General features: G+C 49.3%; 1 protein-coding gene across 2 annotated transcripts in view; it reads left to right on the top strand.

The window, feature by feature from the left end:
* PCNX3 (pecanex 3) overlaps nt 1-27574 on the top strand; it is a 682255-nt gene that overhangs the window by 648057 nt on the left and 6624 nt on the right. For both annotated transcript variants that reach the window (XM_085625837.1, XM_085625836.1), the window contains exon 34: nt 18521-18978. In XM_085625837.1, coding sequence (XP_085481963.1) covers nt 18521-18978 — 458 coding nt within the window. The remainder of the gene's footprint in view (nt 1-18520; nt 18979-27574) is intronic.

Below are 27574 nucleotides of genomic sequence, written 5' to 3' on the forward strand. Positions count from 1 at the left end.
AGGTACCATGCATGCAGTCGGAACAACTTGCAAAAATAAAGCATTACAAATGCAATAGGTCTCGCCTTTAAGTTAAAGCCATTTGCTTTGCTATACAATAGCATTAGCAAAGCAAATGACTTTAACTTAATTAAAGGCGAGACCTATTGCATTTTCAATGCTTGTTTATTTTGTTTTTATGCTCATCATAAGTAGCCCTCACACACCATCCTATACAGTTTGTCTGTAACTAGCCTTTGTGCACCATTTTATTCTCAAGGTATTTCTTAAGGCCCTAAGGTTCTCCCTGGTGTGCACGAGAGCCGTTCAGAGTCAATGCACACAGGCTCCTTCCCTGGTTGCATGTCACAGGGTCGAGGCTGTGATGGGCAGAGTCGAAAACTAAACTCTCCGGAGGCTGGTCATAAGCTGGGACGGTGTTTCCAGTCGGGCCTCGGGGGTGGGCCCTAGCCTCCACTGCTAGACCCATTGGATACTCACTAGTCCTCCACTGCCCCCTGAGACATTCACAGTCCCCCTGCCCAGCACTGTACCCTTTTCCTGACCCTGAACCCTAAAACCACCCCTTGCCGCCGCCTCTTTTCCTGTCCCTGACCCTAAAACCGCCCCTAATGCAACCCTATTTTTCTAACCCTGAGCCCTAAAACCGCTCTCTGCCGCTGTCATAACATGCATGACCATTACCACGCATCCTTTACAAGAACATGCCTTTAACACGCAGATCCGATTTCGTAGTAAAGACGTGCGTGGTAAATGCATATTTGTGGTTAATGATTAGTTGTAATGGACATGCGTGGTAATGGTTATGCATGGTTATGACCACGTTATAATGGCTGTTTCCCGAACATGAGGACAAAAGCTAGGCCTTTCCAAGTATGATCTAACATTTGCTTGTGACAGGGCAGGCCCCTTTGAAGTTAAGTTCCTGCGCCTACACCAACTGGTCTTTCTGCCAGTGGAAGAAAATACCTTCCCACTCTCGTCATTGTCTCTGGTCTGGGAACAGTGTTCAATTAAGGCAAACTACAAGCTGGGCAGTTGCTAGATAGCAAATGTAAATTAGCCTCTAGCAGCTTCAGGCAGGGTAAATGTAACTTTCCGAAAGTAACGTTTTCAATACATTTAATAGAAATCAAACTTCAACATTAAATTGGATATTTATCAAATGGGAAAATCATTATTATTAAGTCGTCCGATGAGGTGCAAGAACGACCTTACCACCCTTGGCTCTCCTCCCACGCCTCAGCCGCGGGGCCTGTGTCTGGGTCCGCTCTGCGCTTCCTGAATTTCCCAGAGCTGGATTGACTCCCACCAGCTAAGAGTTTAATGAGGCCATGCACCTCAAATGTGGGTGGCCTGACCTCTGTGGAGCGCCTTCGGGCCCCAAGGATTCGGCGGTGCCCCCACTGGATTTTCGCTGGGGGGGCTACACCCTTGCGCCAGTTGGGCCCTCTGGATCTAGACTAGCTCCACTGGTGAGACCACAACCTTCCCTGGAGCCCATTCCAGTGACTTCATTCCCAGCACCACGTATGCCTCTCAGTGGTGCCGACCCCATCATCATACCCAACGTCCGCTGTGGCGCAGGCTGAGACACGACCTTCTGAGTTGGAGCCAGGGTATTTTTTTTCTTTTTCCCACATGCCCTGTGAGTAGTATGATTGGGGAGGAACTGAGGATTTTTATTGCTACCATATCCCTTGGAAGAGCCCAGAGATAACTGGTATGAGGCACTGGAAGTGGTTTGGATGCCTCTCCAAACACTGGCATAGCATCTCCTCCTAGTGTGGCTACAGGGGAAGGGGCTTCCTTTGCCATGGTGGTGAGGACGACGGCTGAGATCCTGAACCTTACGCTGCCCTCAATGGCAGTTAAGAACGTCTCGACAGAGCTGCTTCAGGCAGGAATCCCCCCAGAACCTCTCCTCCCTTTTAATGAAGCCCTCGGAGAGGTCTTGCTCTGGACATGGACACAGGAGCCCCTGGGTAGGGCTTGGCCCGTCACCGCCACACTCCTGGAGACCCAGCTTTCCACACCCAGCAACCCATCCCTTTGAGCATGGTTGTCCAGGCCTCTACCTCCAAAGTCAACCCTGGTGCATTCCCTACCACACCACCAGATAGGGATTCCAAGAGGCTGGATATCTCTGACAAGACTATGTTCTCTTCTGCCAGACTTGCTCTCTGCTCAGTGACACTGTGTACCTCTTGCCTGATATATTAACACAGTTTGGGATTCAGTTGTGCAAGTGCTGTCTATGGTCTCAGAGTAGGTCCAAGCCATCCTGACCCAGACTATCGCTGATGGCAGGGATGCTGCAGAGTTCACTATTCGCTGTGGGCTGGATATGACCGACTCGCTAGACATAGCACCTGCATGATCTTTGTCAGTTAGACGTTACACCTTTTTTGGGGGGGGATGTCCAGGCATCCCTTTTAGGCATGCCCATCGATCAGCAATAAGGCACGTTCAGTGCATTAAGGACATTAGAGCCACTGCCCAGTCTGCCTTTCGCCCCCTTCCTTGGCTATGGAAGGGGCTACCAGCTTCTTCTGTTTCCGCCCTTCCACCAAGGCCAACAGGCTCCCCAGTGCTTTTGTGGCTGCGGCTCTCACAAGCCCCATGGGACACACAGCCAGAGTTCTACCCAGTCCACCAAACCCTGCCAGCTGCAGCCTCAAAACCAGTTTACTTTGCCCTCTCACCAGCACAGGCAATTGGTTGGCGGAAAGATCCAACATTACCTGCCCCGCTGGCCGTCCATAACCTCAGACTAGTGGGTTGTTCAAATTGTTCAATGGTGTTACTCCATCCCTTTCGTGGAAACCCCGCCACCCATGCCGTCATCCTCAGACATTGTGTTACCTCTCCCTGTTTTGTTAAGAAGTGCAGGCTCTTTTGGCCAAAGGAGCCATTGAAAGTGGGTCGGCATCTGAAATAGGTCATGGTTGCTATTCCTTCTACTTTCCGGTGCCCAAGAAGGACGGAGGCCTCCGCCTTATTTTAGACCTGCGCCCTCAACTTCTTCTTGAAGGAGAAATTCAAGATGCTCATGTTGGCTCAGGTCCTGTCTGCGCTGGACCCTAGAGGCTCGATGGTAGTTCTGGACTTGCAGGACACCCATCATGCCTTCACACGTATGTTACCTGCGGTTCACAGTGGGCCATAAGCACTTTGTTCTCAGTGCTCCCTTGTGGCATCACCAGTTTATGGAGTATTCAGCAAGGGGATGACGGTGGTTGCAGCACATTTACGGAGATCAGGGGTCCAGTCTTCCCCTATCTCAACAACTGGCTGTTGAAGGCAGGCTCGACCCAGGCAGTCATCTCCTGCCTCCAGACTACAGCGACCCTCCTGCATTCGCTGGGGTTCAGCCTTAACATTTCAAAGTCACACCAGACTCCCTCTGACACTCCCTTTCATTAGAGCCATTCTGGACACAGTGCAGTTTCAGGCCTATCCTCTGGAGCAGCAATTCAAGGATATTCAGGCTATGATTCCGATGTTTCAGGCTTTATCCTGGATTTCAGCAAGAGACTGCTGGGCCTTGTGGCTTGCTAGCATATGTGGCCTCTGCAGTGAGACCTGAAGTCCCCGTGGGCTTAGCATCTTTGGAATCTCTCCAACTTGGTGCAGATTTCGGTGGGAACTGCAAAAAACCTGCAGTGGTGGCATTTCTGGGAGTTTCTTTGTTGCAAGTACTTTGTGTAATTGTAGCAGCGGTCATGGCTACCCAGAGGCAGTCCAGTTTTAAGCCATGCCGGGAATGTGGGGGTCAGATGTTGATTACTGACCCCCATGACGATTGTTTATGGTGCCTACTGTTGGAACACGACGTTGGGGAGTGTTCGTCATGCAGGCGCATGAACCCCTAATCCTTAAAGGAGAGGGGAGGCCAAGCTGTTTATGGCCAAGGCGAAAAAACAGAAAAGAGGTCGAAGAAGGTCGAGATCCAGGTCAAAGTCACGACTCCGCATACCTCGAAGTCATCGAGGAAACATAAAAAGAAGTGGCGTCATGATTCTCAACATCTGTCATCAAAGGATGAAACACCGAAGTTGGGGCCTCCGGTTCTCCGACGTCACCCCAAGGACAAAGTCTCTTCTTCCTCTTAGGTGACTCTTGCCCAGTCTCTGGCTCCGAGAGCTTCACCGGCACTCAGAGAAACAACGCATCTGCCACCAGCCACTCCACCACCGGCTCTGGGCTCTCCGGTGCGTCAGCCGGAGCCAATTAGATTGCCTCCTTGAGCGGTCTCAGAACTAGCCTTACCGCATCCAGGATATATAGCCTTTCTGGCTCCAGGTACGGATCTGCTGCATTTCCTTAAATCGACGTTTGACATTTTTGCCAGAGCGGCTAACCATGCTGGTGCGCTGGTTCGCCCCATGGGTCCGCTTGCTTACTCCCTTGGAGACTTGCCATCTCACTTCCCTCAGGCACCTCTCATGCCTTTTATGCCAATGGCTCCAGGGAGTTGGCCTCTCCTGACGCCGAGGTTCTCAACGCCGGTGCAATCCTTGGAGGGAAGAGTGCCGTTGGACGGATCATCTCCAACGCCGTCTGGCTCTGGTCCGGCACCGACACAACCACATCCGGTGTCTTCTACTATCCCGGAGGAGCTTCCATCGATGCCGTCCCAAAGTCACCGGTGCCACATTTGGCACCTCCGACGCTGGTCCCAAGGATGAGATCCAGAAGGGAAGCTCAAAGGCTGATGGAAGAGGAGGAATATCGAGAGCAGCAGGAAGAGGCTGAAGAGGGTGAGATTGTTGACCCTGTACAAGAGTTTGAGGGCATACAGGAGGCTAGTGGCCTGGACACATCTCCTTAATGGGCACTCTTCTCACCGAAAGGCCTTCCAACGCCGGAGGCGTCTTCATATTCTGTAATAAGGAAGGCAGTGGATCTGCTGGTTTTGCCATTGCCTACTGCAGAATTTAAATCTAACATTTCAATGAAGGTACTTCATTCCCCTTCTTCTGTTTCGGAACCCCTGCTTACTTTTAATGAGGCTTTGACTGAGCCTATCTTGGAGGCGTGGCAGAAACCAGTGACTGCTCCTGCGGTGTCCAGGTCTGTGGCGAGGAGGTATAAGGTGGTCCCGAGAGATCCTGCCTTCCTTTCTACCCACCTGTCTCCTGAGAGTTGGGTAGTCCAGGCATCATGCTCCTCTAAACAGTCTGCAGGCTCATTCCCATCTGCGCCTGCAGATTGAGAATCCAAAACAATGGAGCAATTGGCAAATAAAGTATTTTCTTCGGCTAGAATGGCTCTAAAATCAACAAATTTGACATGCCTGGTGGGTCGCTATACCCATGCTCTGATGGACTCGGTGAGGGAGGTGCTCCCAAAGCTTCAGGAGCATTTACAGGGCCATTTCGCTGAAGTACTTTCTGATACTTAAGCTGCTGCCCGTCGGGTCATTCAGTCAGGGCTGGATACTGCAGACTCTGTTGCCAGGGTAATGGGTTCCTCTGTTGCAACCAGGTAACATTCTTGGCTAAGGAGGATCTGGGTTTTCACCGGATGTACAGGCTACCCTATTGGACTTGTCTTTTGACGGTTCTCGTCTTTTTGGTGCCAAAGCGGACTCAGTGCTTTAAAGATAGCAGAACCACACTGACATCGTTTGGTATTCAGTCCCAGTCCAGGGGTTTTGGATACTGCAGGTTTCAAGTTTTGGCAGGACTTCATCCTTTCGAGCCGAGCAGTAGCAGCCACAACAGCAGCAACAGGCGAACACTCTGTACAGGTCATATAAGGTAAAAGGTACAGATCGTCTGCGAGGCACAGCTCGGCAGCAAGTCTCCTTCACCTCCTCCCCCTCCTCCTTTTCCTCTCCTGCCCCTCCAACAAGTACGGCAGGGAAGCAGCTCTAGCTCCTCCATCCTAGAGCATGTTGTCTCGTGGGAGGACGGGTGACCCATTTTCCACAAAATTGGAGGTATATTACTTCAGATCTCTGGGTGTTGAATCTCGTGGAGAATGGTTATGCCCTACCCTTTTGGGAGTTTCCCCCTCTTTTCCCCCGTCGGCAGGGTTGATGCTCAGAGGAGCACCTGTTGCTACTACAGCAGGAAGTTCTCTCTTTTCTGCACAAAGGTGCAATAGAGGTGGGTCCGGAGCAGGAAAGGGGTCAGAGATGCTGCTCCCGGTACTTCCTGAATTAAAAAAGGAGTCGATTGAGGCGATCCTAGACCTCAGGATCTTGAATTTTTACCTTAAGCAGGAGATGTTCAAGATGTTGACCCTAGCTCAGGTTTGGCGTTGCCGCAGGAAGACTGGATGGTGGTGTTCGATTTGCAGGACGCATATTTTCACATTCCCATCCTGAAGGCGCATCGGAAGTATCTCCGTTTTACAGTGGGGTCTCAGCACTACCAGTTTGCGGTCCTTCCATTTGGTCTTAGTTCAGCACCTCGGGTCTTCACAGAGGTGATGCAGTGGTACCAGCACATCTCAGAAGATCAGGGATTCCTCTTTTTCCCTATCTGGATGACTGGCTGCTCAAAGCAAAGTCACCAGAGATGGTGCTGCATCATTTGAAAGTAACAACGCGTCTGTTGTTCGACTTGGGTTTTTTCATCAACATACCCAAATCTCACCTGGTGCCCTCTCAGTGCAACCTGTTCATAGGGGCAGCACTGGACACTACTACGAGATGTTCCTTCCCGCCTCTGCAGAGGATTCAAGACATCCAGGCTATGATTCTACTTTTTTACAATGGAGCGTTTGTTCCGGTCCTGAAGGTCTTGCACCTGCTCAGTCTGTTTGCTTCCTGCATACTTGTGGTCAATCATGCACATGAGGGCCCTCAGGCAGTGGTTTCAACTCAATAAAGATCTCAAGGAGGTAGTCCTAATCTCCAGAGACACTGCAGCGGAGCTGTTATATTGGAGTGTCTCGGACAACATGTCTCAAGGGAAGCTGTTTCAACCTCCTCCTCCGGTGGCCACAGTGATAACAGATGCCTCCACTTTAGGGTGGGGAGCTCATCTGGGGGATCTGGAGGCCAAAGGCCTTTGGTCATAAGAAGAAATATTGTTTCACATCAATCTTCTGGAATTGCGGGCGATAAGTTTGGCTCCCCAGGCCTTTCTTTTCTCCCTTCTCTGTCAGTCAATTCAGGTTCTGATAGACAACACTAGCGCGATGTGGTACATCAACAAACAGGGAGGAACGAGGTTGTATCATCTCTGCAGAGCGGCTCTGCGACTGTGGTCCTGGGCTTAGGACCATCAGATTTGCACGACTGAGAATCATCTGGCCAGAGTGCTGAATGTGCGTACGGACAGTCTGTCGGCACTACTCGGCCGAGCACAAGTGGCGTCTCCATCCGGAGGTGGTCCATCACATTTCCAGAATGTGGGGGTTTCCTCAGTTGGACCAGTTTGCCACTTACGAGAACGCGCACTGCCTGACGTTCTGCAGTCTCCAGTATCTGCTGCAGGAAGTGTTGGGGGACGTATTTCAGTTAGATTGGAGCTCACAGCTTCTTACACGCATTTTTTGCCCATACCTTTGATTCCCAGGGTTCTGAGGAAGATTTACCAAGACTGGGCCCAAGTCATATTGATCGCCCCAGATTGATTCACACCACAGCACCAAGACACCACATGGTATTCGAGCGCTTTATAAACCTTTTTATACTTATACTTATACTTATTGGCCAAGAGGGGTGTTGTACACAGGCCTCATTTACCTCTCATCACACCCTCCGCGCTGTCTCCCTCTCAAGGAAGACCTCCTCTCGCAGTCACAGGGGCAGGTTCTACACCACCACCTCCAGAGCTTGCACCTTCATGCCTGGAGATTGAATGGGGCAACCTGAGCTCTTTCGCTCTCCTGCCGGATGTGGTGGATGTTATTTTGTCGGCCAGAAGACACTCCACCAAATCTATCTAAACTGGTAGGTGCGCTAAGTTTAAGTGGTGTGGAGAGAGATTGATTGATTCTTTGCAAGCCCATTTGTCTGGTATTTGGAGTTTCTCTCTTTCCCTGGCTCAACAGGTTTGTGCAGTAGCTACTGTTAAAGGCTACTTGTCTGCCTAATCGGCTTTCCTCGGTTTACCAGGCCAACCCTCTTTATTTAAATTTCCCATAGTTATGAGATTCATTAAGAGTATCACCAATAGGTTTCCTCCCACTCCCTTTGTTATGCCTCAGTGGGAATTGAATTTGGTTCTCACTTTCTTGATGGGGTCTCCCTTTGAACCATTGCATTGTTGTCCCTTGAGGTTCTTAGAGTTTAAGACAATATTTCTGATTGCAATCACTTACGCTAGGAGGGTGAGTGAGCTGCAGGCTCTTAGCTCCAAGCCTCCATTTACCTCATTTCATGCGTATAAGATGGTTCTGAGGACCAGAGCTGCTTTCCTGCCTAAGGTGGTCACTCCCTTCCGCATAGAGCATTCTATCCCTTTCTATCCTCCCCCTTCTAAGGAGGAGGAGAGACTTCACCGCCAGGACCTTAAGAGGGTGGTCAGCTTCTACCTGGACAGGACAAAAGACTTCAGGTTCGATTACCAACTTTCATTGGATATGTTGGCATGATGAAGTGCAAGGCTGTCCATAAAAGAACGTTGTCCAGGTGGATCATCCTCTGTATCAAGATCTGTTACGCCTTGGCCAAGAAGGAGCCTCTTGGAGGTATTTGAGCTCATTCCACCAGAGCTAAATGGTGGTCTTCAGCTTTAGCTAGAGGTGTCCCTGTTGTAGACATCTGCAAGGCGGCAACTTAGGCCTCCATCCACACTTTTGCGAAGAACTATTACTTAGACTCCGAGGTGAGGAGGGGCGGCCATTTTGCACGTTCTGTGCTGCAATATTTTCTGGTGTAGGCAGGTACCCTCCGGCAGGAGTGGGACTGCTTGGGGATTCAATTCAAAAGGTGACGAATCCACAGGCAGATGTATCCATCAGAAGAAGTTACGTTTGAGGCATATGAGCTGCAGAATTCACACTGTGCATAGATCGCCATCTGGTGTTTCATAGATCGCCATCTGGTGTTGGGCTTGGATGCCTGCACCTTGTTGTTGTCCTGGAAGAAGTCTTTTGTAGTCACAAGATAGGTGACTCCTGCCTTGAAGGATAGTGCACATGGGCATCGTCTCCATCCTCGGATTATTTTTTTCTGCCATCGGGTTCGGATGTAACTTCAGCGCTCCGGTTCGGTACCGTGTTATCCAAACCTTTTCGACGCGCAAAGCATATCAAACTCAACTATATTGTTTTCGATTGTGTGTTTGCGACGCACTACTCAAATACTCTATTCCAGGCATCGACGCGGGCCACTGGGCCCATCTGCGCCATTCGGGCCTACGGCTAATGGAAAGGGCTCCATTCAGAAAAATGCCCCCAGTGTGGAGCTAAATTTCCACACAGCGACCAACACAAGGTCTGCAACCTCGGTCTCTCACCCGAGCATGAGGAGAAAAACTGCCAAGCCTGCGCCTCCTTCTGCTCCAAGAAGACTATCCGTGATCGCCGGGCCCGACGACACGTTATGGCGCAACAAGCTGCACCGGTGCCAGAAGACATCTTCGATGAAGGCCCCGATGTTCCTGAGGCACAAGATTCAGAGGATCTGGACATAGTTTCCGAGGCAGACGACTCCGATTACCACATCACTCCAGGTCAACGAGTGAGAACAAGTGCCCCTGCCCCGACCCTACCCGAGAAAAAGAAGGCACCGGTCAAAACTTCGCCTGCAGGCCCCAGTCGTGACCAAAACAAAGCTTCAGAAGCCCCGCCATCGGGCTCGGCTCCGAAGACAAAAGAAAAGCCTTCCTGCAGCTCGGGACCGAGCAAGCCTCATATCAGTGCCCCCCCAGACACCGTCGGCACCGAAGCCGGGAGCTCATCCTACTCCTGCAATTCCCAAAAAGACATGGTCACCGAACACCTCGGCCCCAAAGCAGCAAAAGGCCTCGGATCCGAAACATTTGGAACCGACGAAGATTTCCGACTCCACCCCGAAGCCGAAGGATCCCAAAACACTTTCAAAGGCTCCAGAGCAGAAATCTAAACTTCGATCGGGACCGAAAAAATCGGCACCGAAAGCAGTTACCGAAGAGAGAAATTTTTCGGCTGGATTCCATTGATCCGAAACAGAAATCTCTCCAAGTGGACCCCAAGACAGGCCATTTTGTCAACGTTGCACACAGGAAGAGGAAATTGGACACCTCACACATCCCTGATGTGCCTGTAAAGAAAAGAGACTGTGCCTCTTCACCTTTAAGACCCTCTTCTCCTGTTCTTCCTACGAAGTCTTTCTCTCCTCCAAAGTCTCCCATACTTCCTCCATACTCACTCACCACCACCACAGGATGATGATGATGATTTAGGGGGTGGATGAGGGAATAATGACCCTTTCACTGACCCTGATTACGACACAGACATGCCACAGGACCCATGGGATGACTGATGACCCAGTAGGTCCTCCAGACCTTCCTGATCCCGATGCATACCCGACAAAGCCATTTTCCCCAGATGGCAATATTGGCTTTAGTCAGCTCATTGATGGGGCTGCCCAGTACCATGGTGTTCAAATGCATTCGGACCCCACAGAGGAAGACTTCCTACTAGACACGTTTGCGCAGTCACAAAGGACAGTACAAACTCTACCCATGTTAAAAGGGGTCATTAAACATGCCTCAGACATATTCAAAGACCCTGAAAGGGCTAGAATTTTGATTCCTAGAATTGATCAAAAATAGAAACCCGCCCCAAATGATCCCACCTACATCACAGGTCAACTTCCCTTAGATTCCGAAGTAGTGACCAACGCTAGAAAGCGTGCCAACTCTCAGACCTCCGGTGATGCTCCACCTCCAGATATGGAGTCTAAATTATTAGACGCTTCGGGAAAGCGAGTTGCTGCCCAAGCAGCTAATCACTGGAGGATAGCCAATGGGCAGGCATTACTTGCCAGGTACGATAGGGCTCATTAAGACGAGCTTGAATCCCTAATGCAGCATTTGCCTGATCAATAAAAAACCAAAGACAATGCTTTGATTCAAGAAGGCAAATTAATAACATGCATCAATTAAATGTGCCTTTGATGCAGCAGATACCGCATCTAGATCCGTCAACACTAGTGTGTTACTAAGAAGACGTGCCTGGCTGCGCATTTCTGGTTTCAAACAGGAGGTACAAACGACTATCCTCAATCAGCCGTTCAATCGGGAACAGCTTTTAGGTCCAGCTGTGGATACAGCTTTAGAAAAAATGAAAAAGGACACAGACTGCTAAATCCATGGGAGCATTACAGTCTCCATCCACACGAGGTTCCTTTTGACGCTCCTTCTATAGAGGAGCATCCAAAAACATCAGTACAGACACGGTTGCTTCCTCATATAAAAACACCACAAAACATCCCCCAATAAGGGATATTTTAGAGGTGGGTAAAATAACAACAAGGGTAGAGGCCGAGGTAACCACAACACTCGCAACTCTCCCACTAATAAACAGTGACTTCCCTCCAGACCATTCCACTCCAGTCGGAGGGAGACTCTCACAGTTCCTACCTGGAATGTCATCACTACAGACAAGTGGGTAAGACAAATTATCCAGTATGGTTACTGCCTGGAACTCACTGCAAATCACCCCACCATACCACCCAAGCAGCATCTGATGTCCACAGAACATTTGACACTCCTCAAACAGGAAGTTCTCTCACTGCTTCAAAAGCATGCAATAGAACCAGTCCCCATACAGCATCAAGGAACAGGCGTATACTCCCTGTATTTCCTAATCCCCAAAAAGGACGGTACTCTACGGCCAATACTGGACCTCAGACCTTTCAATCTCTACATACAATCAGATCATTTTTCACATGATCACTCTTCAACAAGTCCTTTCACTGCTTCAACAAGGCAACTAGATCTCAAGGACGCCTACTTCCATATTCCCATACACCCTGCTCACAGGAAATGTCTAAGGTTCACAGTGAACGGCCAATACTATCAAGTTCTCCCATTCGGGGTGACCACAGCACCCAGGGTATTCACAAAGTGTGCCTTGCGGTGATAGCGGCGCACTTGCAAAAGGAGCAAATCCATGTATTTCCATACCTGGACGACTGGTTGATAAAAGCTGAGTCACACAACCAATGTGTTTGCCATACTTATCAAACCATTCTACTGCTACACAACTTGGGGTTTACAGTAAACTATACCAAGTCACACCTTCAGCCCTCCTACCTATATCAGTTTCTAGGAGCCACAATAGACACTTCCAAAGCCCTTGCATACCCCAATCCATCCAGGATAGCCAGTATGCAAACTCTCATCACCAAGTTTCAACCCTAACACTCTCTTCCAGCACGAGTGTTTATGCAGCTCATAGGGATGATGGCCTCTTGCATTTTCATTGTACCTCACGCAAGACTTCAGATGTGCCCTTTACAAGAATGCTTAGCACATCAGTGGAACCAGGCCCACGGTCAACTTACAGATCTGGTGTTGGCGGACAACCGCACCTATCGCTCTCTGCAGTGGTGGAACACAAAAAATCTTTCCAGAGGGTGGCGGTTCCTAGAGCCAGTTCCACAGATGGTGCTAACAGCAGACTCATCACTCACCGGCTGGGGAGGCCATCTCCTAAACCACACTTTTCAGGGCAGGTGGACCACCCAACAAAGAGCACTCCACATCAATGAACTAGAACGACTGGCAATATTTCTAGCGTTAAAGTCGACAAGACTGTCCTAGTCCACACGGACAATATGACAGCCATGTATTACATACAAAAACAAGGAGGGACACACTCTTTGCAGTTGTCTCACCTAGCGCAAAGCATATGGAGTTGGGCCATTCCACAAAACCTATATCTTCTGGCGGAACATCTGCCAGGAGTGAACAATCAGATTGCAGATCTGTTAAGTGGTCAAACCTCAACCGATACACGAATGGGAACTTCATCCGGAAGTTCTTCAACCCTTTTTCCAAATGTGCGGACAACCAGACATAGATCTGTTCACCACACACGCAAAATGCCCAACCTTTGCCGCCAGGTTCCCACACCCGTTGTCCAAGGGCAATGCGATATGGATGAACTGGTCAGGCAGATTTGCGTACACTTTTCTGCCACTCCCGCTCATTCCACTAGTAGTACGCAAGCTCAAACAACAGTCTCTCAAGATGATCCTGGTTGCTCCCACATGGGCACGGCAACCATGGTTCACAACACTACTCGAACTCTCAGTAGTTCCACATCAAAAATTACGTCTCTCCACAAAGCTGCTCACGCAGAACCATGGAGAGATAAGGCACCCAGATCCAGCACAACTGAATCTAGTGATCTGGCTCCTGAAATCCTAGAGTTTGGTTACCTCAACCTCCCACCCGACTGTATGAACATTATTAAAGAAGCCAGACGCCCTACTACTAGAGCTTGCTATGCAGCTAAATGGAAAAGATTAGTCATTTACTGCAATAACAACAAAATTGATCCATTAGATGCTTTAATGCAAAACATTATTTGCTACTTACTACATCTTCAAAGATGCAATCTGGCATAGTCATCTATAAGATTACATCTGGCTGCCCTTGCCGCCTACCTACAAAACAGACATTTGTCATTGTTTAGAGTACCCTCTATCAAAGCTTTTATGGAAGGCCTTAAAAAGATAATTCCACCCAGACTGCCACCCTCTCCAGTGTGTAACCTAAACATTGTTCTTACTAGACTCATGGGTCCCCCATTTGAGCCTTTACACAAATGCGGATTACAATTCCTTACATGGAAAGTAGCTTTCCTTGTCGCAATCACCTTTCTCAGAAGAGTAAGTGAGATCCAGGCTTTAACCATGCAAGAACCATTCTTACAAATCCATCGTAACAAAGTGGTTCTTAGGACAAATCCAAAATTCCTTCCAAAAGTAATCTCTGCTTTTCATCTTAATCAATCAGTAGAGTTACCAGTGCTTTTCCAAAACCCTGATTCGGTAGCGGAAAGGGCTCTTCACACGCTTGACATCAAAACAGCCTTACTTTATTACATAGACAGGACTAAAGCCTTTAGAAAGACAAAACAACTGTGCCGGCGTCGGGTCATTGATTCGTCTTCAGAGGCCCCCTCTTCTCCAGAGGTCCGGCAACTGTTTGTTTCTTCTTCCCCAGAGACGGTATGCCACGTCCTGGCCTTTTCCCCGGCGTCTTCCAAGCAGGGCTCTTCGCCGTCCCCGCGCCTGCAGTCTTCTCCGGAGGTGCCTCCGGTTCCCCACTCGTCGGTCAACCTTCCCCCATTCCGAGCTTGGCCCTTCCTTCCTCCGGGTGGGCTGGGGGACGGCCGGCTTAGCTTACAGCCGTCGCCCACGGAGGAATTGCTCTCCCCACCACGTTGCCCTACGGAGGAGAGTGCTGCCTTCGCCCGGGCTGTCTCCATGGCTATGGGGATTTTGCGCATGGGCGACCCGGCTGCCCATTTCCCCGCGGATCATTTGCTTGAGGTTCTCCATCAGGGCTCTGGTGGACGAGAGCTGCTTCTTCCCTTCGAAGCTTCGCTCCATAATTCTCTCTTGGGGGCCTGGGGGCATCCTGCCACGGGGGACCTGGTCCCCAGCCGCTTCTGCACCGCCACCGTTCTGCTCCGCATGATCCTGTCTGCCTTTCCTTCTACCCATCTACCAGGGACCTTCTTCTGCAGACTGCCTTTCCCTCCTTGCCATCGGTGTTGTCTCTCCCGTCATGGGAGGCCCGGTGGTTAGATTCATGGGGGCGCAACATCTTCGCCTCCTCCAGTGCTGCCTTGCGGGCGATCAACACGCTTTGTGAGTTGGCCAGAGCCACTTCTTGTTTGTGGGATTCGGCGGAGTACCTTCTGTCTTCCGCTTCTCAGGAGGGTGCCTGCGCTGATTTGCGGCACCATGTGTTGGATGGCCGGAAGCTGGCTGCATTTATTATTCGTTCGGCTCTGGATGTTTCGGAGGTGCTTGGTCGCACCATGGCTTCTAAAGTGGCCCTCCGTCACCATGCTTGGCTGAGGGATAGTGTTTTCCCTGAGAACGTTGGGGAGCGACTGGTTGACCTCCCCTTCGATGGCGCTCTTTTGTTTCACGCCTCTGCGGATTCTGCCATTCAGAGATTCCTTGCAGGGCTTCGTCCTCCTCCTCAGTGACTTCGATGTTGGTCTGTGTTCTGGGAGGTGTTCTCCCATTGTTTTCTGGGGCCTAGTAACAAGTAGCCCCGGTTGTGTATTCTGTGTGGTTGGTGTGCCTTCAGGGTCCTTCGGTGCTGTTGGCTGCTGGTTCAGCCCCCCTTTTTTGCCTTATGGTTTTGGCTGTTGGTAAGCCTATATAGGTCCTGGTATTGGGCTTTTTGTGTCTTGTTTATTGGCTGCTTGGCAATTCGTCTGCGGTTTTGCCCACAGGTTTTTTCTGTTTGTCCTCTGCTGCGGAATGTTTTCCTAAGAGGTGTTCCCATGTTTTCTTGGGACGTAGCATACCCTATGTGGGGTACTGGTAGCTATTACATAGATCTGATATGTCTTGGGGTGGTGTGGTCACCCTTTTCGGGTTCCTTACTCTCCTTGGCGTTACAGTATATCGCTGTAGCAGTCTTCTTGCTATGGTCTTGGTGCAGCTTGCGTTGCGCCCATCTCACCCAGTTTGGCCTGCAGTGTAGTGTTGTGGCGCTTCCGCCCTTCTGTCTGGGGATTCGGCCTGGTCCTCTGTCGGGTGTTCCCGAGGGACTGGCTTTCTTTGGCTGCTGTGTTCTAGTTGACGGTCTGGGCCAGTCCTCCGTCCTCTCATTTTCTTCTGGGGGGAGGGGGAGGGGGGCTTTGTGCATCTGTGTTTTTCTTCTTACACCTGCGCTATTTGCGGGGGAGTGGTTCCTGCCTTGTCCGCTGTTAGCGGCCGAGGTGGGTTCGGCTGTTCCCCATCACTGCGTGTGCTTCTTATGGTGGGCCCTGCCTCTGCCTCTTCTCCCCGGGGTTTGAGGTGCTTCTTTGCTCCTTGTGATCCTTCGGGCGCTGTCTGCCCCTGCGGGGGGGGGGGGGGGCGATTGGGCGGCCATCCCTCGATTGGGTGTGGGCTCTCCTGGCCTTCCCTTGTTTCTTTGACATGACCCCTGCTGGGGCCCTGTGTCTCTCCTGTTGGGGATGCTCTCTCGCAGGCCCTCCTCCCTTCTGGGTATGGCTAGGGTATCTATTCTACGTTAAGGAATCTGCGGCTAGTAGTCTCTATCAGATGTACAAGTTACTTACCTCCGGTAACAATGTATCTGGTAGAGACCATTCTAGCCGCAGATTCCTTCGCGACCCGCCCTTTCTCCCCGTTCTGCGAGGACCCTCCGCTTGGTTTTCTGTCCTCGCCTCCCTCTGGGTGGCTTGTCTTCTGTGGGTGTCCTCTTCGCTTACTTCCGGTCAGGCTGTCCGGTTCTGCTTGATTGTTCTAGGGATGGTTGGTTTCTGCGTGCCTTTGCTTCCCTCCAGCTGGTTTCTCTCCGGTGTAGGGGCCTTCTTTGCTCTTTTTTACTTTGTTTGTTTGGCGTTTGATCCCCTTGCGGTCTTCTGCATTGGGGATTCTTTTGCCTGTCCTTGGCCTCCTGCTCCTTTCAGGGGGTATGGCCCTCCTTGACAGTGTAGTGTGGGGGTGGATTGCTGTTGCTCCTCTGTTCCGGGCTTGTGGCCCTTCGCTGTGTGGTTTGTGGTTGCAGTGGCGCTCTCTCTCCCTTTCTCCCTCTCTCTCGCTCTCTCTCTCTCTCCCCCTCTCTCTTTCTCTCTCCCCCTTCCTTGGAGTGGTGCTCTGCTCTTTCCCTGTTATGGCTTCTCAGCTGTGTTCTTCTGGTGCTTTAGTGCCAACTGGTGCTATCACATTGGCTTGCACCGTTGTTCCTCGAAGTGGTGCTCTGCTCCTTCCCTGCTATGGCTTGCTGTTATAGCCTTCTGGTACCTTGATGCCCACTGGTGCTGTTCCTCACCCTTTGTCTCTCTCTCTTTCTCTTTGCACACTGTTGCCATGCTGTCCTCAGTTTTGTTGTGATGGCTTCACATTGTGGCGCGAAAAAGTTCTCCGAAGCAAACTGACGTCATCTCGCCGGGGTGGGGCTTATGTGACCTCGCTGACGTCACGCCCGCGGAAGACGGCAGGGCGGAGTCGCGTGATGCCGCCTCCCCGGCGCGCAGAGATGCTGGGACAAGAAAAGTTTTCCGGGTCCAGTCTCACGCCTGGGGATAATTCTACGTTAAGGAATCTGCGGCTAGAATCGTCTCTACCAGATACATCGTTACCGGAAGTAAGTAACTTGTACAACTCTACCAGAACCAGATACAGTGTTATCGAAGTTAAATAACTTCTTCTTCTAGCCTGTTTCTAAGCACACTGCTTTGGCAGTAATTACTACTTAAGCATGAAGGGTTAAAGTAGGTTCTAGGAATCACGCATTGTAGTCAAATGGAATAGCAAATAGTAGAACTCAGTTGCTTGAATTCCCACTTCCCCCTTCAGTATTCACCTTCCCCTGTGGGATTACTTCATTGAATAAAATGTTTCCAACATTCTCTCTGTACTTTGATGCTACACTGTGTGATGCTTATTGGTCACTTGATAGTAAAAGCTGAGGAGACGGGATTACATTTTTGCAGTGAGATAAAATCTCAGTGGAAAAACATGCCAACAGACTTCTTTCCCTTAGAACCATTGCGTTTAAAGAAGTAGGTAAAGCAAAAAATGATATTGCCTTCATGGTGATTCTAGTACTCTGTTCTTTCTACCTTCTCAGCACCAACCCTGCAATCACTTATGGCATATTTCATAGCACAAGCTGGCTGTAGTAGCATGGTGTTGATCAAAGTTGTAGTGTTGGGAGAGAAAAGATTTCAGAGTGCTTGTGTCTTCATGAATGTCATTTATTATATTCCAATTATTTGAAAAAGGGATCATACAAACTGGAAGATCTCTATTCCTAGATAGCCTCAGCAAAGTCAGTGAGATTACACATTAAAGTCATTCTATTCAGTATTGGCAGTTTTGGGCCAAAGGGAAACGCTTAAGGCTAGTAAAGCATGGACTATGGCTGATTCTTGTTTCAGATCAACCATGTTTATCTCTTGCTGTCTTTAGAAAACCTTTGCTAGAGAGGATGTACAAATCTTTTAGACTGTTCCCCCAAAGATTGTCTTTTTCGTAGTGGTCCATCAGCTGGGCCATTTCAACCTTAAATGTTGCTGCTCAAGTCTCCTTCCATCCGGGGTTTTCCCAGTAAGAGCAATCTCTCCAGGAACTGCTTACCAACTGCCATAGGCCTCAGTTTCTTTTAGTCTTACCTTTCCTCGAGAGGTGGAGTAGATGTTCACCTTGAGGCTAGTTGCATCTGTGGTAGCTGTGACTGACTGCTAATGTGCCACTTCAAAGATTGCGTCTTTTTCCAAAACTGCTCTTTCTAGGCCTAAACGGCATGCATAGCACCATAAGATAACCTGGTTTACACCATTATTTCAATTGCAGCCATAGTTTTAATGCTTATTAGATCTTCCGTGTATCTTTGCTAATTATTTAATTACTTTTCTGCAGGAAGCGAGCAGAATCTACCATTGGGTCAGAACTGGCTGGTCCGGCCGCAACCCCTGCAACTGTCACTCCTAGCACAGTCAGAAGGTAGACGAGAGGGAAGCCACTCCCTGCAGTGGACATCCTCCATCCAAGGACTCCTTGGGCAGAGGTTGTCCAGCAGCCAGGTGTCATTCAACAGCTCGCTGGTATCAATGGCTTCTCAGATGGACCGCTTCTCAACAGGAAGCCAACTGGATGGCTCGGGTCAAGGTAGAGTGTTGCATCGCTCTGGGCTAGGGTCCTCAGCTACCTTCACCTATGAGGGACTCTATGGGAAGTGGAGCCTGGCTGGTCGTAAAGGACTCAATGGACTTGCTGTAGCACCCGATGGGGATGGCAATTCGGGCACTCAGTCTAGTAGCAGTGTGAGCACCACCGCGGGGACACCTGCAAAGTGCACTACCAACTCCAAAATGCAGGTGAGACCTAGCACAGACCACCCATCCTGAAAAGAAAGGCTGTGATGGCAAAGTGCATTACTTATTTAACCTTTGTAGCTTTGACACCACCTTGCTTATGCTGCTGCACTGGCTGCTGAATGTGGTATGAACCCAGATACTTTACGCCATGCAGTAGTGGCTGACATAATCACACTCTGCTTGAGTGGTCATTTGTACAGTGGTATGTCTGGTGGATTTTTTCCTCCTCTCCATGACTATTGATGATTATAGTAGAAAATGTTCTGTTACAGTGCTATATTTACAAGGGTTTCACATAGGTTTGTTTGCTCACATTCTCCAGGACTTAGCAATTTACAAAGTCGCATAATGTTACATGGTCATCTCACTGGTCTTTTACTTGGGTTTGATGACTCTTTTAAAATCATACTCTTGCACAAGGGGTCATCTTTTCAACGTAGTCCAGCTATGCCCACTGAATGTTATTTGTCACAGCTTCTGCAGTTTTTGAAATCGCATTGAGACAAGAACCCTGGTTAACAAAATAAATTTGAGATTAGTTGCCACAGTCTATGCCACTTAGCATGGTTCCAACCAAATCCCATTCAGTCTTTTTACAAGTTAAGAAGAGGTCAGTCATTGTCTCCTCTTATGACCATTTTATCAAGCAATTGACTTTAGATTTTACCTTTCCTGCTGTTACCTCAACATTATCTTGGACAGCAGCATTTTTTCCATCCAGGTTTTTTTTTTATTTTTCTGTTTTTTTTTTGTGCGAGACTAAAGACTGCTAAATGGTGTAGTATGTGGGAAATGGTAAAATGATGTATGGCTCAGCGCAACCACAAAGGTCCCATGCTCCAAAGAGCAAAGGTTATGGCTCTAAGGGCAAGTTTGGCCCAAGCGGGACAACTGGCCACTGTAATGGAGAAACAATCTCAATTGTGTCAAACGGAGCTTGCAGATTTCTTCTGTAGCAAAGAATCACAAGAAAAGGGGGTCGATATCACATAGCCAATCTCAGTCTTTTAATCATTGCTTTTCCTCGAATCAAAAAAAAAAAGTCTCCCTCCCGGACCATGTTGGTTAGGCCAGTTTGGTACACTGTGTCAGTAATTTGGTCCAAACCTAGGCACTTGCTTTTCTGGTTCTATCTATGGTGAAGCATTTATTGACGTACACTGCATCGTCATTGAAGACAGGTTCAAAGGTTATGCCCTTTCATAAGGATGTTCTTAGTACGATTTGTCTTTGAAGGCCATTTGGATTTTGGCAAATAAGGTGTATGTTTTGCTTAGTGAAATAATCTCTACAATGAATGGGAGGGCAGGTGATCCGGTGAATATCCTCTATGAAGGATGTGCAAGATGCAAGTGCTTTTGGCCACCTCTTTGGTTTGCTACTGAATGGAGATAAGCTACTTGGCGATTACATGGCCACATTGTAGGTTGTGTGTTCTGAAGAGATTTTTATTGCTCATATGACTTTTTGTATCTTAGAGCAATTTAGATCACTGGCACTACAACGCGAATGCCTTAGTTTGCTAAGCAACAGATAGACTAGGCTAACAACAACAGAACCTTTTTCAGCCCAGATTGGGGTGCTGGTTTGAGTGCAGATTCTGGTGGATCCTGCAGGTAGTTTTAAAAAGGGGTAAAGACTTCTATTCCAGAATCTTCTTTATTAATGCCACCCAAGCCCAAACCGAGAAGCACGCAGAGGCACGTTTTTCAAAGAGTGATTCACAGTGAATATGAATGTGCACAGAAAATCCAGGGCTTGAATATGAAGTGCGCCTTGTGCGCTCAGAAAAATATTAGCAATTGTGGCAGCTTATCTATGGCTGCAAGAAGTTTATTTGCTGCCTTAACTGGATAACCACCTCCTGAAGTATTCCTTCCAGAAAGAGGTGCCATATGCATTGCATACAACTGTAGCACAGCTCCACAGGCTCTGAATGTTCTCGAGCATTCTGAAATCGAGTCACACCAACCAGAAGACTTTAAGTTATTAAAGCTTTAACGGCCACCATTAAAGGTCCTGCTCATAAAAGAACCCATCACATACTGTCTTATCTGTTTTGGACACAAACACTTGGCATCGTCCGCACTGGATGTAAGGTACGCAGTGCCTTTATAGGCGCCACCCCAGCATGCTGATGTCTGTTCTTTTCTTTCTTTACCAATCAGCGAGAGAGCTACCCCCAGTTATTTTTTGACTGGCTCTTTTTCGACTTTTGTTCAAGTCTTTTTTGAGAATTTCTCCTCATGTGACAGGTATGTCAGCAAGGAAAGCCAGCTGCAAGCCTTGCGGCACCTGTCACTGATCTATGTCTGTGACGTACTCTATTCCTGTTTGTCTCTGGTGCCTCGAACACGACCACAATGCAAAGACTTGTCGACTGCCGTGACATGCACCCCAAGGCCTTGAGGGAGCACTTCCTCAAGCTCCTTTCCACTCGACATGCGACACCATGATGGTCTCAACCCCGGTTGAGAGGAAGGTCCCGGGATCAATCGCGAAGATCTAGATCTACATCGTACTCGAGGTAGTCTTCCGGTAAGTCCCCTAAGAAAGAGCCAGAAGTTAAAGAGGTCTTCGACTTCACCTTGTCTGTCAGTCATCCGACGGGACAAGGGAACTGTCATTCAAGGCCTGGTTCTGCGGTAGAGCCTGCAACTGGGACGACTCTGTGCCTCCCCGAGTTTCTGAGAGCTGGTGCGACCCCCACCCAACTTCTTGAATTCTATGAGACCATGCATCTCATATTTGGGCGTCCCATTCTTGCTGGTGCACCTTCGGGCCCCATGGGTTTGGTAGGAGTCCCTGCTGGTTCTATGGCGGCGGTTCCGTCCCTGGCTCCAGTCAGGTCCCTTTGGGTCGTCACTCCCACGCGCTATAAGATTTGGTTGCACAAGTCCTGCCCATGGTCCTGGAGGAGACCTGGTCATACTCTCCCAAGCTATCACAGATGGGAAAGATGCAGCGAAGTTCACAATCCGATGTGGGCTGGACATGACCGACTCGCTGGGCAGAGCAGTTTCTTAGTCAGTGGCCATCCGGCGCCACACCTGGCTGAGGACGGCTGGCTTATCTGGAGATTTTCAAGCGTTGCTTATGGACACGCCTTTTGATGACTCCCACCTCTTTGGAGACCAGGCGGACTCGGCGCTGTAGCACTGCATGGTTAGCAGAGCTACAGCTAGGTCCTTGGGCCTTTGCATGGCCCCTCGCCAACTCCAGTCCGCCTTTCATTCCTTTTGTGGCCACCGAAGGGGCTTCCAAGCGTGTCTTTACCTGCCCGGCCACCATGGCATGTAAGCTTTCCAGCCTTTCAGTGGCTGGGGACGCGGTACCCACAGAACCCATGGTACTCGGAGCCAGAGGTTGGGCCAGTCCATCCCCAGGGCAATCGCAGCCCTCCAACCCCTTTAGTTTGCCCTCCTGCCATCATAGGCACTCATTGGGAGGCAAGATACACTATCACCTTCTCCATTGGAGGTCGATCACATCAGACTGCTGGGTTCTTCATATTATGTAAATGGCTACTCTTTCCATTTCATGACCCCCCCCCCCCCCCCCCCCAAAAAAAAGCCACTTACTTGTGACAGGCTTACGGAGGGCCATCTTGCCTTACTCTGCCAGGAAGTGGCGGCTCTCTTGGCAAAGGGAGCCATAGAGGGGATGCCACTGCCAGAAGTAGGTCATGGTTATTATTCCAGCTACTTTCTGGTGCCCGAAAAGGATGTAGACCTGTGCCCTGTCAATTTCTTCCTGAAAAAGGAGAAATTCAAAATACTCATGCTCACTCAAGTTCTGTCTGCCCTGGACCTGGGAGACTGGTTGGTGGTGTTGGACTTACAGGGCGTATACTTCCACATTCCCTTCTTGCCTGCCCACAGGCGTTACCTGTGGTTCATGGTGGCAACGAGCACTTTCAATTCGCCATACTTCCTTTCAGCCTTGCCAGTGCCTCTCAAGTGTTCACGTAGGTAATGGCGGTGGTTGCAGCTCATCTGCAGAGATCAGGGGTGCCAGCCTTCCCCTATCTCGATGACTGGCTCTTGAAGGCGGACTCGCCCCAGACAGTCGTTTCCTACCTCTAGACTACAGCAGATCTCTTGCATTCGCTGGGTTTTGCTGTAAACTTGCCGAAATCACACCTGACTCCCTCTCAGACTCTCTTTTTCATCTGAGGTGTTCTGGACACGGTGCAGTTTCGGGCTTATCCTCCCAAACAGCGAGTCCAGGATATTGATACTATATCAATGTTTCGGCTTCTATCCTGGGTTTTGGTGAGACTGGCTCTGAGGCTGCTGGGGCATAGTGGCCTCCTGCTTGTGAAGGACGCCTGCTGGCATATGCAGGCTTTGCAGTGGCACCTGAAGGTCCAGTGGGCGCAGCATCATGGGAATCTTTCCAATGTGGTCCAGATCTCAGAGGGAACTGCAAAAAATCTGGAGTGGTGGTTAAGGAACTGCAATTCAGTCAGCAGCAGGCCCCTCCCTTCCCCAACCAGATCTGACCGTAGTGACAGATGTATCACTCCTGGGATGGCCATCGGGGAGAGATGGACTTCAGAGGCTCTGGTTTCTGGTGGAATGCGGACTCCACATCAACCTACTGGAGCTCGAGACAATCCGGTTCGCATTGAAAGCCTTTCTACCCTCCATCAAAGGAAGAGTAGTGCAGGTGTTCACGCACAACACCACCACCACCATGTGGTAGTACTGCAATAAACAAGGCGGGTGGGATAGTGAACCCTTTGTCAAGAGGCCCTGCACCTCTGGATATGGCTGGAACGTCGGGCATATCCCTGGTGATTTAACACCCGTCGCGCCCTCTGAACTCCGGGGAAGATTAACTCAGCCAAGATTCCTAGCCGATCACAAATGGCATCTCCATCCAGAGGTGGTACAAGGTCTCTTTCAGCAGTGGGGAGAGCCTTTGTTAGATCTGTTTGCCAGCCCCGAGAACGTGAAATGTCAGCCCTTCTGCGCACTGGAGATTCCAAGGCGGCTCTTGATCTGAGATGCTTTTAGTCTTGAGTGGAGTTCAGGCCTCCTGTTCGCCTTTCAGCCCATACCCTTCATACCTAAGTGGGACCTCTATCTAATACCCACCTTCTAATGTGCTCACCTTTTGAGACACTACACAGCTGTCCTCTCAGGCTCCTAGCCATCAAGATGGCCTTCCTAGTAGCAATTACATTTGCCCGGAGGGTCAGTGAGCTTCAGGCTTTGTCATTTAAGCCTTCGTACCGAAACATTTTTCAGATAAGCTATTTCTTCACAATAGAGCTTCCTTTCTGCATAAAGTTGTCACTCCCTTTCATGTAGACCAGTCCATCACCCTGACTACCTTTTACCATCCCTGTAAGGAAGAGAAGCGACTCCCCAACTGGACCCAAAAAGAGCAGTTGTTCTTCCTTGACATCATGAAAGAGTTCTGGGTGGACAACCAACTCTTCATGGGGTATGTTGGAGCAAAGAAGGGGAAGGCTATACCAAAAGGGACAATCTTGCGATGAATCTTGCTATACATTACAATCTGCTATGCTCTGGCCAAGTAGCAACCCCTTGAGGGGTTGCCTGCTCAGCAGAGTGCAGGCTATGACCACTGCATTAGCACGCAAAGTTCCAGTCGTGTACATCAGACAGGCAGCAACGTGGGCTTCCCTGCACAAGTCTACTAAGCACTCCTACCTGGGCAGTCCGGTCGTTTGCAGGACTTTTACTGTGAAACAGTTTCACAGACCCACCTTCAGGGAGGTATTGCTTCCTGGATTTGTCCTAGATTTTCTTCGACCTCTGCTGCACTATCGGATCTCCATTAGACCCTGTGTCTGAAATAAATCTCTTTAAATTGTTGTGTATTAACCCTCGTTTTCGGCCCATTATCTTTAACAGAAATTCAAGCGTTCTGTACCTCGGAGAGCTTTGCATTCGGCCACAGCCAAACTTCTTTGTATTCTTCGTTCAAGAAAACGAGAGCAGGTGGTCGCGCCTTCTCTGCTCTAGCCGAACTGCAGTTGAATGATCTATTGTTTCTTAAAAATAGTCCTGATTTACTGTTTAGGAAGGCCTTAAAGACTGATATTCCCCGCTTAATTCAATCCCTGAGATGTTTGCCTAGTTGAGATGACTTGTTACCCAGCACCAGGACACCTTTTAGGATACAGTTTCGCTTTGCAAATGCTAAATTCAATTCATTTCAAAGTAGGGTTCATGGCAGGCACAAGGCATTTGTAGCCCTCTCTCAGCCTGGAAGTAGCAGATGGTGATTGAGATTCCGTACCAATGCCTCAGGTTGCATTTAAAAAAATATATATATTATTGTTGATGTATTTTGCAAGTTCCAATGAGATTAGCTGTAACCGCTCACAAGGGAGGCGAGCGGGGAGTGAGAGGCAGTTGGGCCCTTCGGTGGCCGGCTGCAAGCTGCCTCAACAAGGGCATGAGCCATGTCCCCCTCAGCCTCTTCCCCGGAACTAAAACTGTGAGTACGAAGGAAGCGTGGAGCATGGGCCCTCACTCACCAATTGGTGACGAGTCTGTCCTTGGCGGACGGGGGAGCCACTACTCGGTGTAATGCAAAAATGCAGAGGGCCGCTCCGCAGTGGCACAGGGAGGCAGTGAAAAGGCGGCCATAACCCTGCAATGAATAGCGGCGCTGCGCATATAAACGTGCCCCCCCAACAACGTAGCCCAGAGTGTCCAAGGCCATTCGAACCTCCGACTTGGCGAATCCATCAGATAGTGCCTCACCAGGTGCCCATTGAGCAGAGTTGTAAAGCAGTGGAGTGCAGCAGTCCCCTCGGTTGTCTTATCCGCCTACCGCTCAGCGTTATGATAGGATCTTGCAGGAGATTTGTTGGTTCTCGGTTATTTGGAGAGTGGATCTCCCAGTCTTAGCCTGTCATTGGCCCTTTCCCCCACTGTGCTCTCCTTGTAGCAGAAGAAAGATACCGAACTGATGCTTCTGACCGTAAAATCAATCCTTTCAATTCGAGCACATCACTAGTCCTAAATCTAGGGTACACAATGGCATCAGCTGTAGATCTACCTGCTACAGTGCTGGAGGCAGAGTGAGTTCTAAGCAAAGGTACCCTCCCCATCAAACCATGACCACGATTGAGAGTGCAGTGACCAAGCTACCCTCGATGGAGGAAGAATGATTCTGTACTATCCATTGAAGGGAAATTACCTGAGACAAATGGGTACTTGACACAAAAACCGTTAAATTAAACCCCAAAAAATGATTTACCACCAAAAAGAAGTAAAACAAATGTGTACCACTTACACCACGTCTTCACAGAATCTTATTTGTGTGTTCTATCCACAGGGAAGCATCTCATATCTAACTTTCCTTGGTTAAGTGACTGATTATGTGGTACACTCGGACCAGATGCTAGGGAGACCCTACTAAGCTTCCACCCTTATAGAACGCTTCAATGTAGACAGAATAAATATCAAAATAACTTGTTGTACCACCAGACAACCTTTCCGGTAGCAAATATGCATAATTCGTGAACAGTTGCCTTTCAGACAGAGGAGAGGATGTGGTCATTTAAAAGGTCACTTCCTGTCTTGCAGGCAATGCAGTTTCTGACACTGAGGAAAGTGTGGAATCTAATTGCAACACTGGCATCAGACATTCATTTATTTCTAAATTCCAGTAACATGAGACTACTATAAGAAGTCACTCCACAGTCGACGGTGGGGTTGTAGAACATGTGAAGAGGAATGACTTTCACAGACCAAATGTGCAGGCAGTAATTGCAACAGGGCACGTATGCCGGAATGGGGCACACGTGCAGGTGAAATGGACAGAGGAAACCACACCTACATGTACAGGTTCTCGTATTGTGATGTGGGAGTTGAACTCTGCTGTGAGCACAGGTAGGATCAGCCAGTGGCCTGTGCAGGAGGAGTCTTACCACAGTTTCTCATAAAAAGTACATCATTAAGTGCCATTTCTATGTAGCTGTGGGGTTGGTACAGCCATGATGTAAAGAAGCAAAGCAAAAAATGCCCTTTTTTATTGTGACTTTAATTGATGACTTGCTTTTTCTGGATCGTTACACGTTGCATAACTTTTCAGTGATCGCCTTTTTTCAAGCCCCTGAAAATCTGTCTGGTCTTTCGCGTCAAGACTAGATTGGATTCCTTCTAGTGGCTGTGTACCTTCTTGAATGGGTTACGCCCCTGAACTGTACTATTGGATGCTAAAACGTGTGCTTGCTGTGCTTACTGTTGAGAGGCCTGTAAACCGACTACAGGCAGGTGGCCTGCTTTTGAAGCTGCTCCAGTGTTCTACTGCCTCAGCACTGAGTCATTAGCTGCCCTGTGACTCTCCTTCATCCAGCGGAGGAAGGGGCCGCCTGGATTGCATAGCTCCTCCTTCTAAAATATTTTTTTTAGTACTAGACATATCCATTACTGATCTGAAGCAAAATTCTATAAATTGGGTGACATGCCTACTCTTTTGGTCAACAAGAGCCCCGTTTGCCCCTCCCTCCCCTCCCTCCCCTCCAGCAGGTGGCCGGATCAAATGCCGCTATTTCAAGCCAGTACGAATTGGCTTAGCTCTAATTGGCTTTCTTTAAGTGTGTACA

The sequence above is a fragment of the Triturus cristatus genome, chromosome 9 (assembly GCF_964204655.1).
Source record: "Triturus cristatus chromosome 9, aTriCri1.1, whole genome shotgun sequence".
Lineage (NCBI taxonomy): Eukaryota > Metazoa > Chordata > Amphibia > Caudata > Salamandridae > Triturus > Triturus cristatus.